General features: G+C 34.5%; 1 protein-coding gene across 1 annotated transcript in view; it reads left to right on the forward strand.

The window, feature by feature from the left end:
• Window positions 1-15,084, forward strand: part of ERP44 (endoplasmic reticulum protein 44) — a 62,197-nt gene extending 47,113 nt beyond the window's left edge. The window contains exons 8-12 of the mRNA XM_026702365.2: window positions 3,584-3,700; window positions 7,100-7,211; window positions 7,723-7,864; window positions 11,040-11,142; window positions 13,659-15,084. Of these exons, the coding sequence (XP_026558150.1) occupies window positions 3,584-3,700; window positions 7,100-7,211; window positions 7,723-7,864; window positions 11,040-11,142; window positions 13,659-13,760 (576 nt within the window). The 3' untranslated portion in view covers window positions 13,761-15,084. The remainder of the gene's footprint in view (window positions 1-3,583; window positions 3,701-7,099; window positions 7,212-7,722; window positions 7,865-11,039; window positions 11,143-13,658) is intronic.
• Window positions 15,085-16,071: the final 987 nt, after the last annotated feature.

The following is a 16,071-nucleotide window of genomic DNA, read 5'->3' on the forward strand; positions in this document are numbered from 1 at the left end:
CTTTTTATTGACCATGGTTTAAAGACATTGCTTCTTGCAATCCTGACCTGACTTTACTGAAACTTTACTGAAAAGTTTGATTTACGAAAAATTGAATTTTTCATTTTCAATTTCAGGATGCTTTAAAATTAATTATAAAGTACTTCCGTGGCAAAATCCTAAGGAAAAATCATTCTTTTTTACTTCTTTTAAAAAAATAGTTTCTAGTTCACGAGTACATATGGCTATTGAATTTCCTTAGATACATTTTGTTAGAGGCTTTGTAAAAGTAAATAAACTAATAAATAATAATAAAATAAATAAAAGCTGAGGTATATACAGTGCCTATTAACCATTTTTGTCTTCCTGATAAACGATGTCTGCAAAAACTGACAGAAGGATAGGACCTCGGCTGCTGATCTATGTGACTGTAATTGCTATTTTGAAAACAGGTGTAGCATACAACCTAAAATAGCTTAAAATAAGTTTAGTTATACATCTGTGCCTAGTTTTAATATATTTAATATTTAATTTAATAGCAGATTAGTAATAAAACATTTTTAGTCCAATTGAACTAGGATAACATTATAAAAGGATGAAACTTAATTTAATCACAACTACAAAAATGAAGACTTGGTCAATTTCCTTGCCAACTTAGAATACATAATGAAAACTAACAAATTTGACCAGGGAACACAAGAGGACATCAGACAGAGAATTATTCTTAATATCTAACGAAACAGACAAGACAGAATATTTAGCACTTAAGAGGAGAAGAAGACATTAAAGAAACTGAGAAAAGATAGAGACATCATCACCCTACCAGCAGACAAAAGCAGACTAATTGTGGTAATAGATAAAATTGATTACATCAAGAAATCCGAAAATGTAGTTAATGACATTAACACCTACCAGGTAATCAACAAAGACCCAACAAAACAATTAGAGAATAGAATAAGAAATACCTTGATAAAAAAAATGGAAAAAGAAAAACAACTTCAACAGAAATAAAACTTTTACTACCACAAGACTCAATTACACCCAGATTCTTTGGACTTTCCAAAATACACAAAAATGAAATTCCTCTCTGCCTCATCGTGGCATTACCTGGAGCACCAATCTATAAACTAGCGAAAGCTTTAAGAAAAAGACTTCACCATCTCATCAACAATTTGGCTTTTTCTATAAACTCACCTGAGCAATTCCTTCAATTAATTAAAAACATCAAAATAAATGAAGAAGAAATGATGTGACTGCATTATTCACATCTATCAACATTGACCTGGCCAAAGAAACCATCTATGATCTACTCACGGAAAATCAAAGCCATAATGAAAAGACCTCTAAAGAACACTCCATGTCCACAAATGCTACCATGAAACTTCTGGAGTTATGCCTCATAACATACTTCAAATTCAATGGCAAAATCTATCTACAAATACAAGGCACGCCTTATATCCGTCCTAATAGCAGAAGCAGTAATGCAGAAACTTGAATGCACAATCTTGCCAACCATCCAGCTAAAATTTTCAGTATGTTATATGGATTACACTTTTGCCATCATCAAATGCATCAGACTAGAAGAGATACATCATCTACTCAACAGTATATTTACTGGGATCAGTTTTACATGTGAGAAAGAAAAAGAATGACAACTCCCCTTCCTAGATATTGACATAAGGAAACAGGATAACAGTGAACTAACAACCTGCATATACCAAAAATCGCACACAGATCAAATGCTAAATTTCACAAGCAACCATTCCATTGCACACAAGAAGAGCTACATCAAGATCCTTTTCAAAAGAGCCAAAACATACCGCAGCACCGAGTCTTTAATAAAAGCAGAAGAGAAACACCTTTTCAATATTTTCCTCTACAATGGCTACCCCATTTCATAATACGATCCTTGTTATCCAAATCCCGACAAAATACACATCCAACTACAATACAAAAACAAGTCCTGCCATGCATCAATGGAACACCTGAAATGGCTACCAGAATACTGCAACCCCTAGGAATAATGATAGCTTACAAACCCACATTTACACTCAGAAAAGAGCTATCTAAAGTCAAAGACAAAATACAAAAGGAAGACAACAGCAACATGGTATACAAAATCAATTGCAATGATTGTAGTCAATTATCCGTGGAACAAACAAGGCAATTGAAAACAAGAGTTCATGAACATCAACTAACAAACAGCACAACCAAAAATCTCTGATTCAAACCACATTGATAATAAACAACAGTTAGATTGGGAAGGAACAAAATCATTGGCCATGCAAGCACTCATCACACACGTGAATTTGTTGAGACCTAGAATTCTTACAAAAAGAGCAATTAACAAGTATATTGATCTAGATCCAACATATGAATATTTCAGAAACCAGACCATTTGAACAACCAATCAACAAAAGAACCAAGCAACTGGTCAGAATTTAAATATAACTCCAAGTAAACAACCAATCAAACTACTAACTGACCACACTAGCACACAAGACATTTGTAAACTAAGGAGAATAGGACAAGAAAATCCTGCTGATAGTGTTACCTAGTCAAAATGTTCAGAAACTAAATTGAAACAAGGTTGGAGAGCAAACCACTTCCAAAATTTAAAACCTGAGCTACAAGTATTTTCTATTATTTTCTTAGTTTGTACCCAAACTTGGAAAGTAGTAATTCACATCTCTTGAATGCAAATCAAATAATTATTTATGCTTAGGCATAACTCGATAGACTAGATAATTAGCTAATATAAGAATGTAATTCAGAAAGTCCCCTATCCTTTTTCTTAGCTTTCTTTTGGGGCTTTTAGAAATTTGCATTTTGGCTTCATAAGAAAAGAAATAAAAACAATATGGCCCCTTGCCAATTTATTTCTGTTTCCTAATTATATTTTCAGCTAATCCTATTATATTTAATATTGGATCGATATAGTGAAAATCAGTTCAAATATTCAATTTCTTGAATAATTATTGTTCAAAAGTATCTTGATAGTATTTATTTATTCAATTTATATCACTATCTATCTGAGAAATACTGAATGGTGAACAAAATAAAAGTATAACATTAAAGCCCCAAAGAAACAAAATGAAGACCACTCTAAAATTTTTACTTATTGTATACATTCATGCCAGAGGTCCAATAACAAACATCTCCTGTACTTAGGTTTTTACTTCTATGGCAAGTTAAAAAAAATTGCATTATGTTAAGATAATATCAATGTTTAAAATTATTTGTATTTGGCATCATTTAGAAAAGGGTAGATTTTTAATGCACATGTTTATAAATAGTATGATAAGATGAATCCTTCTCCCATCTGTTAGAGTGTGTTGGTGTTAACTATGAGTGATGCTGTGAATTTCCAAGCCACTGAAATAGTGCTACTAACTGTTGCTGGCCATAGTGTGAGAAACATTTTGTAATGTGCTGCTGCTGTTCACAAAAGTTTATAACGGTGTCTTATAATATGGTCTCTTAGTTATATTTTCTTTGTTTGTCAAATGTAGATACTTCCCATCTGACTTTGGAGATTATAATCTCAATTATACTATTTCTTCTATGTTAATTTATGCTTAATTTTAAAATCATGTTTTAACAGGAAAATGCTCCAGATATGGTTTACTTGGGTTCTATGACTAATTTTGACTTGGCTTATGCATGGACTCAGGACAAATGTGTTCCTCTTGTTCGTGAAATTACATTTGAAAATGGAGAGGTAAAGACTATCTGGTTATTCGGCCTTTTATTTTTAAGACATAAATGGTTACCAATGAAATTAATTTAGTTCAAAATTGAATGTCAAATGCCTTTCATTACTTTATAAAGCAACTTGCTTTAACCCTATTGAAGGATAAGCCAACCGTAGAATTTTTAACCAAAGTACTATAAATAAGGTGTCAACCATAATTCTCAAACATTTCGTATATTTTTTTCACTATATTCTGAATGACTTCATTTATTTTCATATTTTGTATCAGTAAAGTGTAGTCTACCAGATAGATTTTAAATTTTCACAATTGGCTTAACCATTGGTGGCATATTTTTCAAGAAATTTATGTTGGCTTATCTCTGAGGTAATACTGGTACTATAAAAATATATTACTGAATATACTCACAGATATGCCTATCCATGGGTAAATAAAACCCATTTTTTTGTATATTTTGGAACCTAAAATTCTAAGTTTATCCACACATATATAGAGTATTTATGCATTCCCAGAATAGCTTTCCTTATAGTCAACTAATAAAAATTACAATGTGAGCTTCAAAATAGAAAATTCCTTCTCAGAAGTAGGTAGATAAAAAGAATTGAGCAATATGAAGATGGTGTCAAGGATGATGTTTGTTATGTCTGGAAATCTAGTGTGGATGCTTGTTACATGTTTGATCAGTAGTGTAAATGCTGAACAAAATGCAGAAACCAAAATGCTCTTTATTTGTCTTTTACAATGTAAAAGATACCCGCCAGTTATGATTATTTTTTGAGAATTTCATACATCAAAAACATATATTTCTTTTTGTATCTGATATTCTGTATTTCTCTTTGTTACTCCAATCTTTTGTTTCTATTGGAGGGGGGGGGAAATCAAGCAATTTGTGTAAGCAATTTCCCCCCCTCTACAAAGTAGAGAGATCAACTTATACTCACTGTAATAGTGATTACGTGGCTAAAGACACTAAAAGATTGTGGATTCATGAATTGGTTGTAAAGATGTTGTTTTCAGGACTGTCATAACTTCAAGTTCTCACTGAATTAGGCATTCAATAAGTGAGAACTATAAGAATTTGGGAGATCAATTTGAAACTTTTTTTCATTTGAGAAGGGATTTACGAGTGGGTAGGTACTCCTAGTGCTTGTGTATTTTGAGAAATCTATTCTATACAGGTAATTCTTGATGTAACAACTGTAATTGGGACCGGGAGTTCAGCCATAAGTCGTAAGTCATTATAGCTGTAAATGAAGGCACCTATGTGACCAGAATTAATTTCATGCTTTTGTTTTGTGATGGTCATTAAGTGAATCCATTCATTTAAATAGGCAATTATATTGTAAATTGGAAAAAATAATCACAAATCATAGTCATGTGACTGTGGAATATTGTGGCCAGTCATAAAGTTGACCTGCACAACATATAGTCACACAACTGTGTAGTGTGTGTGTGACCATTAATGATGGCCAGGGTGACCTACAATCCATAAAGCACCCATTCTGTAGCCATTATAACTTCAAAGAATGGTTCCTAGTTCACCCCGTCCTCAAACAGCCATTGCTTGATCCCTCCTGCCTAATTTCCCACTTTCTCTTTTTGGAGAAAGTGGTAGAAAAGAAAGTTATTTGGCACTTTCAGAGGATTCTAGATGAAGTGGATTATTTGAATCCCTTTCAGCCAGTATTAGTATTCTAGCTCAGTTATGGGACAGAAACAGCATTTGTCACACTTGTGGCTGATCTCTGGCGAGAGCAGGATTGAAGTAGTGCAACCCTTCTTGCTCTTCTTGACCTCTCAGCAGCCTTCACAATTATCGACTATGGTATCTTTTTAGGCCAGCTATGGCTTCTGGGACTGGATGGTACAGTCTTGCACTGGTTCATTGCCTTGCTCCAAGGCCAGTCCAAATCAATATTGATAGGAAATGAGAGATCCAGCCCATGGCTATTATTCTGTGGCATGTCATAGGGCTTGGTATTCTTTCCATTCCTTCTTAACATCTACATGAAGCCTCTAGGTGAGATCATCTGTCATCATGGTTTGAGATATCATCAGTATATGGATGATACTCAACTTTATATCTCCACCTCTATTGTACCCAAATAATGTTGCTGCCATCTTGCAGTGCCTGGAGGCTACTGGAGCCTGGATAGAGGACTGAAGCAAGCCCAAATGGTTTTCAGTGCTTGGAGCTTCAATATCTAGAACTTTAAACCAATTCTGGATGGGATTGGACAGACCCAGTCACAACTTGGTTGTTCTCCTGGATTTGCAACTCCATCTTGAAGTGCAGAGGGCAGTCACAGCTAGGAGAGCTTTTGCACAACTTTTTTGGGTTGTGCACCAGTTGTGGCCTTTCCAGGATCAGGAATCCTGTGCTCAATCATTCAAGCCCTGGTAATCCCAGCTTGGACTACTGTAATGTACTCTATATGGGGCTATCTTTGAAGAGAATTAGAAAACTTTAACTGTTGCAGAGTGTGTGGCATGAGCAGTCTGTGCAGTCCTAGAGTGGCTCATGTTACACTGTTGTTCTGCAAGTTTCACTGGCTACCATTTTGCTTCCATGGCAATTCAAGATTTTGGTTATTACTTATAAAGAGTTGCATGGCATGAGTCCAGGTTACTTGAAGAACTATCTCATTCCTACTTGATAGGCCAGCCCTATAGGTACTGGCAGAGAAGGCATACTTCAGATCCTGTTAGTCCAGGAGATGAGCCTTCTCTGCCTCAGCCCCACCCCTTTAGAATAACTTGTTCTCTGAGGTGACTGGTTCCCACTCTTCTGACCTTCTGCATAAACCTGAATACCTGGCTCTGTCAGTTGGCTTAGGGATCTAATGGGGGAATACCACACTAGAGGAGGTTGATCAACTTAACAACAGCTCCCAGTTCACACTCACCCCAATACATTCTGCTCTCTTCCTCTCCAACTTTGAGTATAAAAAGTATAACACTTGAGTTATAACCTGTATTTTTATTGCAAATTTATTGTGATTTTATATATTACATTTAATATATATTTATGGTTTTGTTTTGATATTGTAAGCCACCCAGAGTCACTTTGTAGTGAGATGGATAAAAACAAATTTAATAAATGAATAAAATGGCTGGTTGTAAGTTGAGGATTACTTCTATATCAAGTAGGATATATAATTTTTTCTTAATAGACATATAGAATTATTTTTGTTCAATCCTTTCTGGAATTTTGAACTAATTATTTATTTATTTTGAATTATTGAGTATAAAAACTTTTGATTAAATTGGTGAGATAGTACTGTATTAATTTCTGATTTATCCCTCGTAATGTAAATCCTTATTAAAATGTGTGAGTGCACAGCTAAAACTTTAACTAAAAGCTAGTAGAAAACTGATAGTTTATTAATATTTTTCTTTCTACGTAGGAATTGACAGAAGAGGGCCTTCCTTTCCTTATACTCTTTCATATGAAAGATGATACAGAAAGTTTAGAAAGGTTCCAGCAGGAAGTTGCACGACAGTTAATAAGTGAAAAAGGTAGATGTTTGCTGTAATTATGTATATATATATATATATATAAATATATATAGATATGTGTATATTGTATTATGTCTTATTATTAATTGAATTAGGTGTTAGGCTTAGTTGGAGAAATTAATTAGTTTTCTTTTATGCACAAATATAACTATTGATACTGTGCTTTCTTATTAGTATAATATTACAGCTTAGTACTCTTACTACTGAAAAAATTAAGACTTATTCTTGTGCACATTTTTGGAAAGTCATTTATTACAACCTGCTAAATTTTTAAAAGTTCTCTGAAGATCTAGTTCTAAATCAATCTGTTCTCCTAAAATTAAATTGTTTTTCCTGAAACAGCATCTTTAACCTATTTATGTTAATACAAAATGATATTATCAATACCTTTTGTACATTCAAAATCTTTTTACCCCAAGCTAGATATTTACATATATTGTAGTGATTTACCTATATGTTCTTATATTATTACTTTATCTAAAAATCCTAAAATTTGCTTCTGAATTTCAAGGTACAATAAACTTTTTACATGCTGATTGCGACAAGTTCAGACATCCTTTGCTCCACATTCAGAAGAGTCCAGCAGATTGCCCTGTTATTGCTATTGATAGTTTTAGACATATGTATGTTTTTTCAGACTTCAATGATTTGGCGTGAGTACATGTTTCCTTTCATCTTGGTCATATAAAGTTAGAAAGGAAGAAGGAGGGGAAAAACCTTTTTTGTATTGAGTTGTATCATAAAAATTAAGTCTAGAGAACATTTTTTCATAGAACGATTTCCTTGGGGAAAATGTTTTGGAGGATTTGGTGATGGTGGGGAATGGGGAAGAATTACTGCATACTTATTTACATATACTGCTTACATACTTCAGTTCATCCTTACACCACCTGTTATTACTTTTAAGGAGAGGTAGTAAGTAAATGTGGGTAGTGATAATTAAACTTATCTTTTATGGAATTGTTTATTGATTTATTGGATTTATCTTTGCTGCAATAAAGGAAATTCTCAGCAACTTCCATCAATACAAAGTAATAAAATATCTAAAATAAACATAATATACAAATGTTAACATGACTAGTGCTGTAATTGATGGTATAAATTCATGTTGTAAATACTTTATGAGAAACTTAATTTTTAGCAGCTTACAGAAAGCCAACCCTGCAGGGCAAATCTAATTCCTAGGGGCAGACTGTTGCTAAGTGCAGACACTCCAGTTGTAAAACAGTGCTTGTGAGCTCCATTCCTCTCACTTTATATCCTTGTAACCATTACAAAGTTCTTCTAGGTCATATGTTTTAGGTGGGTTGAGGATAATTTGTTTGTTTATTTCATTATATAGCCACCCATCTCACAAAATATGATTCTGTGCAGCATACAATAAAAACAAGCCATAAAAGAAATACTATATTTTAGAAACAAAAATCAGTATTACTATTAACAGAAGTTGTAGTAGAAGATTCGATGTTCTAGACCAGGGGTGTCTAACTCAAAGCCGCGGGCTGGATATGGTCTGTAGGGTGCTTAGATCTGGGCCTCAGAGCTACCCTGGAAACAGCAAAGGACCAGCCCATGGTGCCTCTGCCAGCAAAAATGAGCTCCGTTTCCCCTGGCAGAGGGTTGCAGGAGGCTGTTGCAGCCAAAAACGAAGCTCACCAGAACTGCAAGCGGTCCTCCTCCATTTTTGCTGGCAAAGGGTTGCAGGAGGTCATCATAGCCAAAAATGGAGCCCATAAGCCCATTTTCGCTGGCAGAGCACTTTGGCCGCCACAGGTGTCCCCAACACAAGTAACATTGAGGTGGCTATGTCCACCCTGGCCATGCCCACCCCATCCCCTCAAGGTCAAATACAACTCTGATGTGGCCCTCAATGAAATTGAGTTTGACATCCCTGTTATAGATAATATACCCACCTCACCTCAGGCACAATGGTTGGAATGCAGTACTGAAGGCTAACTGCATTCCCACTGCCACAAGTTTGATCCTGACCAATTAAAGGTTGACTCAGCCTTCCATCTTTCCAAGGTTAGTAAAATTAAGACCCAGATTGTTGGAAATATTCTGATTTTGAAAACTGCTTAGAGAGTGGCTGTAAAGCCCTGTAAGTGATATATAAGTCTATTTACTATTGCTAATTGGCCACTTCCTGAAGATAATCAAACATGTTGACCCACCTATGTTTTGAGGGACTTCTGGAAAGATGTTAAGCCTGGACCCTCTCTCACTAGAGGGGGGAGCATGTTAGAAATGGCCTGTCTCCTGGATCCACCAGGTGTAATTTTGTACGCAAGACCTGTTGGGATGGGATGATGTATTTGAGGAGCCAGGTGAGGGCGAGTCGGTTACCAAACACCTTAATGTGGTCATGTGATCACAAGGGGATACAATATGAGATGTTTTGAAAGCAGAAATACTTTACAGGCCATAAAGCCTCTGTTTCAGATCTGGGATAATTTTAAAGTGTAAAAGACTGGTCTCAAGTGTTGGGTTTACCTGTACTGTACATTAACTATGGAAAACAATTCTGCATTCATCTGCAAATGAACATATCAGTCCATCATTGTACTTAGTCCAAAACTTGAGTTTACAGAGGAGAATCACTTTAAACTGCTTCCAACTACTGCCAATTCTCCACTTTTAGTCTGAAACCATATGCCATCTCATCTATACTATTCTATCTTCATAGTTATTTTTCTGAGAAGATTTCTGAGAAGCAGTAGATAGAAGCAGACATCATATTTATTTTGCAAGAAGGCTTCAAGGCTTTACAGAATATTTTTTTAAAAAATTATAGATAATTCTGGAGATTGGTGCTGAACTTTGAGTATGCCATTTATTATTTAAAATTGTTTAGGTAAAAAAAACTGAAGCAGGAAGGCTTGTACACACCAAAGGTGTTTTGGGACAGATTTGATAATAATTTGTTTTAGTTCGTTTCTGTTTCTTTATACTTAATGTACTAGTTGAGTTTTTTTTTTATTCTTGGAATTCTGCTAGTTCCAATTCTATCTTCACGTAGTCCTTAGTATATGGGAAAATAGATTATCTCAGAAGAAATTTAAATTGATGTCCTTTTAGCTTTCATTTCTGTGCCTGCAGTTACTTAAGCAGGAGAGCTTTCAGAAACATTTTTATCAATATAACTTACAGATAGCCATTTGTATTTATAAACTCTGCATTTGGCACCTACTGTTCTCTGCAGTATTGTGGTGAGCAGGGGGTTGAAGGTAGCAGGCAATGAAATTATTGGGCAGCTCAGCTCTATGGGAATTAATGAAGTGGCAAAAAGCTTGCTGTGCTTTCAGGCAATTGCAAAAAGAGAGATAGTAATCTTAAAATATCTTGAATGTGTGAAATAGATTTAATATAAATTAAGTAAGATTCATTATTTTTTATTTAGATTTTGAGCTAATCTCTTGAATTTAGGGTAAAGCCTGCTATCTTCTGCTTAAGCTATGGAATAGCCCTCCAAGGGAAGTACTCAATTTCCTTTATTTTCCTGCTTTTAATTAACTTTTAAATTAAAAGCCATATTGAGATTTAAAGAATGTTGGCTTAATTCATCTGACAATGTTTAAAGAAAGTCATCCTTAAATTTGATATCTTAGCATGCACTGTATTTTATTATTGCAATAATTTTAATTGAACATAGTCAAGGCTTAATTACAGTATGTATGTGCCTGCTACCATACCTCTTAGGATGATCATGGTTTGAAATGATTTGATGATTTTGATATCTAAACTTTATTATATGGCATTTTGAGTTGGATCTTATGCTATCTAAGGTGCTTTGTTTAATATTGCTTAAAATGTGATATATCATTTCAGTGTTCCTGGTAAACTCAAGCAATTTGTACTAGATTTACACTCTGGGAAATTGCACAGGGAGTTTCATCATGGTCCAGATCCAACAGATGTAGCACCTGGTCAGGTAAGAAAGAAAGCATTCCAATACATTAAGAGAAAATTGGAATTTTGCAATGTGCGAGTTTACATTCCTCCCATGAAAGCTGGATAAAATTTCAAAAATTTAAGCAGGATAAGATTAGGCAGCTCAAGAAAGAATGTTAGCACAGCCTGTAGTACTTTGGAGTATGGGTGGGCTTGCCTATAGAACCTGGCATCCATTCTCTGAAGCAAGCATATATTTCCTCAGCTGTGGGAGAACACCTCCTTTTAATAGTTCTTGAAAGATACTACATGAAAAACTTCAAGTTCTCTAAACTTTTTTAGGCTTCAAGTCTAAAGCATCACAGTCTATAATAATTAAGGACAATTGATTATTTGCTTGCTTTATTTCTCAGCAAGATTTGAAATAATTCTTGGTATATTCTAATGCAACTTCAATTCATGATAGGATTTAACTTTCATGTCAGCAGAATCTTTCAATAATACCTCTAATCATAATCTTCCTGTCCCTTCTTCTTTGATTTTTTATCAGAAAAAAAAGAAACTATTTTGAAACCTTCAGGTTATCACATAAAAAAATAGGTCTCAATATATATGAATTAGAGATTTGGATTTGCCTCATCATCATCCCCACAATCCTGATCAAAGAGGCTTCTTTCATTTTTCATATGAATATACAAACATCCTGAATTGATGCTATATCCAAAATGAATCTGAGTCTTTTATCTCATTTTAATTGTTAATAATAAGACTTGGAAATATTTAAACATGCAGCTCGGCAGAAAATGAAAATGTTTAGTTTATTTCTGTCCTGAGTCAAAACAGTTAGTCCTTTAAATTTAAAAACAGTAATAACTTGCATGATTTAAAAAAATCAGAAAACAACTTAAGTATGTGAGAAAGCAATAGTCCAAGAGAACCATTCTCCTGTTCAGATGTTGGACTTGTACTATTGAAACTACTTCAAGTCCATACTTAATTGCATAATTCACTGTAGGATTTTGAGCCAGTCAGTATTTCTTAAGTCAGTTTACATCATTGAGTATCAAACTCAAAGCCTGTGGGCCGGATCTGCCCATGGGGTGCTAAGGTCTGGAAATAGCAAAGGACCAGCCTGCCGTGCCTCTGCTAGCAAAAATGGGGTGCAGGTGGGACGTGCACCCCCCCACAACCTCCAGAGTTTTCTGGCAGGCCATTCAGGCCCAAATGGAGCCTCCAGGAGGCCTTCCAGGCCCAAAATGGAGCTTCTGGAGTCCTCCAAGAAACCTTCCAGGCCCAATACGGGGCTTTTGAAGTGCTCCAGGAAGCCATCCTTGACTCAGAAGGTTATAAAATTGAAGAAAAGTAAAATATTTATCTTTCAGGATTGCAGGATTCTTCTACTGTAGTTTATGTAAACAGTTTTGTAGTTCTAGTGTTCCTATGGAGTCAGTTTCTTGTTCTGGTCTCTCTCATAAGGTGATCAAGTAGATCAAGTAATTATTAAAAAACCAATACTCCAGAAATGTACGCCTCCCTATTTTTATAAATTTATAAAACCATGTCTGCAGAAGTATAGTCCCATGTCACACCCACCATGGCCACACCCACACCAGCCCCCAAGATCAAACCCAATCCTGATGTGGCCCTCAATTAAAGAGAAAAATTGAGAAAGAAATATATGTCATTTTGAATTCATGGAGGAACAGCATACAGTACATGCATCTAACATATTTTTTAAATACATGTGTCTGTTGATTCCTATTAGAGCATCCTACTTTGTTGCCTAGAACAAAATTTCTCTCTCCTCAAAAATGTGGTTCTAGTTCTCCACTTAGGTTTCAAAATAACTTTCTATTTTATTGCTTTCTCCTCGTTGCTTGTCAGAGCTCTAAAATGGAAAAAAGGTTATTTCAATGCTCACAGAACAAAAATGTGTACTGGCAATCCATATTTATTTAAATTAAAAGCTAACTGCAGTGTTTTAAGACAACTTCAGGATCAGTCTTTCCAATAGCCTCATTCTACTTACTTTTCTTCTACCTGGGCCTAAGGAGTTCTTTGGGGCCCAGTTGATATAGCACCTAAGTAAACCTATTCTCACTCGTAAAATGTCCAGTTAGTAACTCCGAGTGCCAGCAAACACAGACTTGATTTGTCAGATCTTTACCTGAGATAAGTCATGCTGAGCAGCCCTGTATTCTAAAAATGGAGGGTATCCTAGTATGCTCTATGGGTAGAAATGTAAGATTCTAATTGAAATAATAAGCATACAAGTAATCCTTGGTTACACGTGTTCCCTTAGCAAATGTTTTGAAGTTACGTGATAAACATCCCCTAGGATTTACAAACAAGTCCTGAAATTACAAATGTTGCAGAATCATGACAGTTGTTTACCCTTAACGAATGAAGGAACAGGCTCTGCAACATTTGCCCTGCCTATTCAGCCCCCTAGGCGAGTCTTCACAGGCACTTCGCCTGTGGACACTCACTTACCTTGTCTGAATCTTTTATCATTTGTTTATCACTTGTTCTAGAAGTTTGTTTTATTCTTTTCAGCTACTCCAGGACATAGTAAGCAGCCCACCAGAAAGTTCATTTCAGAAGCTAGCACCTAGTGGACATAGGTACACCTTATTGCGGGAAAAAGATGAACTCTGAAGACTTGAAAACAACGTTCAGTCAGCAGTTGTAACTCCTGTGGGGTGGAAATAGGAAACCTATATTTTCTTAAATTCTGTTTGTTTTATTTTGAATAATACCTTGTTTTTCTGTGCTCCCTGGGATTTGTAAATATGTGTGGGCCACTATTGGACAGCATCTTTCTAAAGTTTTCTTGCTGCAAATTGATGTAAAACTTTTCTAAACAAATGAAAGTGTTGTCAATACCAGCAATGTGCTGTTAACTTGCACTATCCAATTAAACAGGACTTTTAGTTTTTCGTTGATGTAATCTGGTGGTATGATTGTCTTATCTTTTTCCTCAAGTGAACATAATTTTGTTAATTTGCTATTGAAGGAATATCCTGAATACTTGGGTGGGGAATCAATTGTAATTTTACAGAATGTGATGCTACCTCACTTACTTTTACCATATAACTCATTTTAAAAGTGGGAATGAAATGGAAAAGTGCTCAGTGGGGCTCATTCTCATTTGTTGAAGTATTTGTGGCAATGATGGAAAATGGTTAAACACACATCCTTTAGTTTAAAATGCAAAATCCCAATAAGTAGATTGTGGGGGAGTCCCTTCTCACATCCTTTATATTAGAATTGTCCGTTTATTTCTTTTTAAGCAGTTGTTAACCTAATATAATTTTCTCTTATCCCATGACTTTAACTCTAATTATGAATACTCATATGTTGATGAAATAATAATTGATAGAAATACCATTGTCTGCAAAAACATTTTTGTCATTTATAAATAGATGCATAATAACATTTTAATGTTCAAAACATTTTGAAACTGTAATAGAAAGCGTTAGGAAAAAAAATCATTAGAGGGATCTTTTTGAAGTCCAGAAGGCGGCAGCACGTAGCCAATTTGGAAAAATGGTTTTGTTAATATTTGAATGGTAGACCACCAAGAAATTCCAAGGCTATAGTTAGTTATGAAAATTGGAAAATACAAGTGGATGAAAACAATTTCAATATTATCATATTGTTACCAAGAAAAATATGTGGTAATGGAACCGTATTCAATTTAAAAATAGTTTTAAATATAATGATGTTGTTATGGGGTCCTTAGTGTGCTCTGAGCTTGATTATTTCTTTGCAGACATTTAATTCCCATCTAGGCAACATTAGTGCTAATGAATGTAAGGAATGTGAATGGAGTAGGGCAAACCTATCCTTGTCTACAGGCAAACAATAAACCCTAAAGAGCACCAAGGACTTTACAGTTCAGTCTTGTACTACATTTATTCTATTCTGTTATCATTATATTAATTACTTGGTTATTTAATAAATTTTGAATCTTCAGAAACAACTTTATTTAGAACATAATTATGATTATGATCGGTCTTCAGTATGTTTGCAGTATTGGGTAAAGTCTTGGTGATGAGGCAAAAGCTGATCAGAATTTCAAAATATAAATGAATCTTGGGGTTTTTAAAGAATATGTAATCCTGAAAACACAATCCTAATTTATACTATACAATCAATAGATTTCTAAATTTGTTCCTGTTTTCAAGATCAGAGTGTTGTCCTAAAATACATGAAATTACTATATTTCCTTCACAATTAAATAATTTGAACTACTGATAGTTGTGGATTTCCATAATACAGGGCTACAGTGCTGCCCCTTAATATAACATATGTTTTCAAACAAATCAGATTCTTTCTAATATTTTTGAATTGACATATTTCTTCAATTACAGCATGCTTTACTTGTTCTACAAGTGTTTGTGTGTTAAAATGTATAGTAATAAATAATTATTAGCATATTTCAACCATTTCCTTCATGCAAACTGTTAAATATCAAATAATTTTACAGAACACAATGCTTGCTCAGTAGGCAACGCTGCAAATACATGCATGCTCCAAATGATGTCTATGGGACACCCAGATTTTTAAAAATTCAAGTTTTAGCCTTTTAAAGTATTTTTTAGTTTTGATGCCTGTATCACAGACTGTAACTCACAAGTTGTGAACTACTTAAACCCTTGCAGCTAATTATTGAATAAAAAAGGAAAAAAGTTGGACTTTGGAAACCTTTTTTCCCCAAGAGATCACAATGTTTCTCTCTTATAAATTTATTTTTTAAAAAGTGAGCAATAAGCTTTTCATTTCATTTAATATTAATATAAAAAACAGAATAAAGAACAGTCTGGTGAATAAGTGGCATACATCATTTATTTATGTGTTTGTAAATAAATATATGCAAAGTCATACATTTTGTCTAATATTTACATCTATTTTGTCCAACATGACATCATAGCCTAGTTGGTTAACTGACTGGTTTCATCTTCTG

Source organism: Pseudonaja textilis, chromosome Z, assembly GCF_049901715.1.
Source record: "Pseudonaja textilis isolate UNSWEBS1 chromosome Z, rPseTex1.2, whole genome shotgun sequence".
NCBI lineage: Eukaryota > Metazoa > Chordata > Lepidosauria > Squamata > Elapidae > Pseudonaja > Pseudonaja textilis.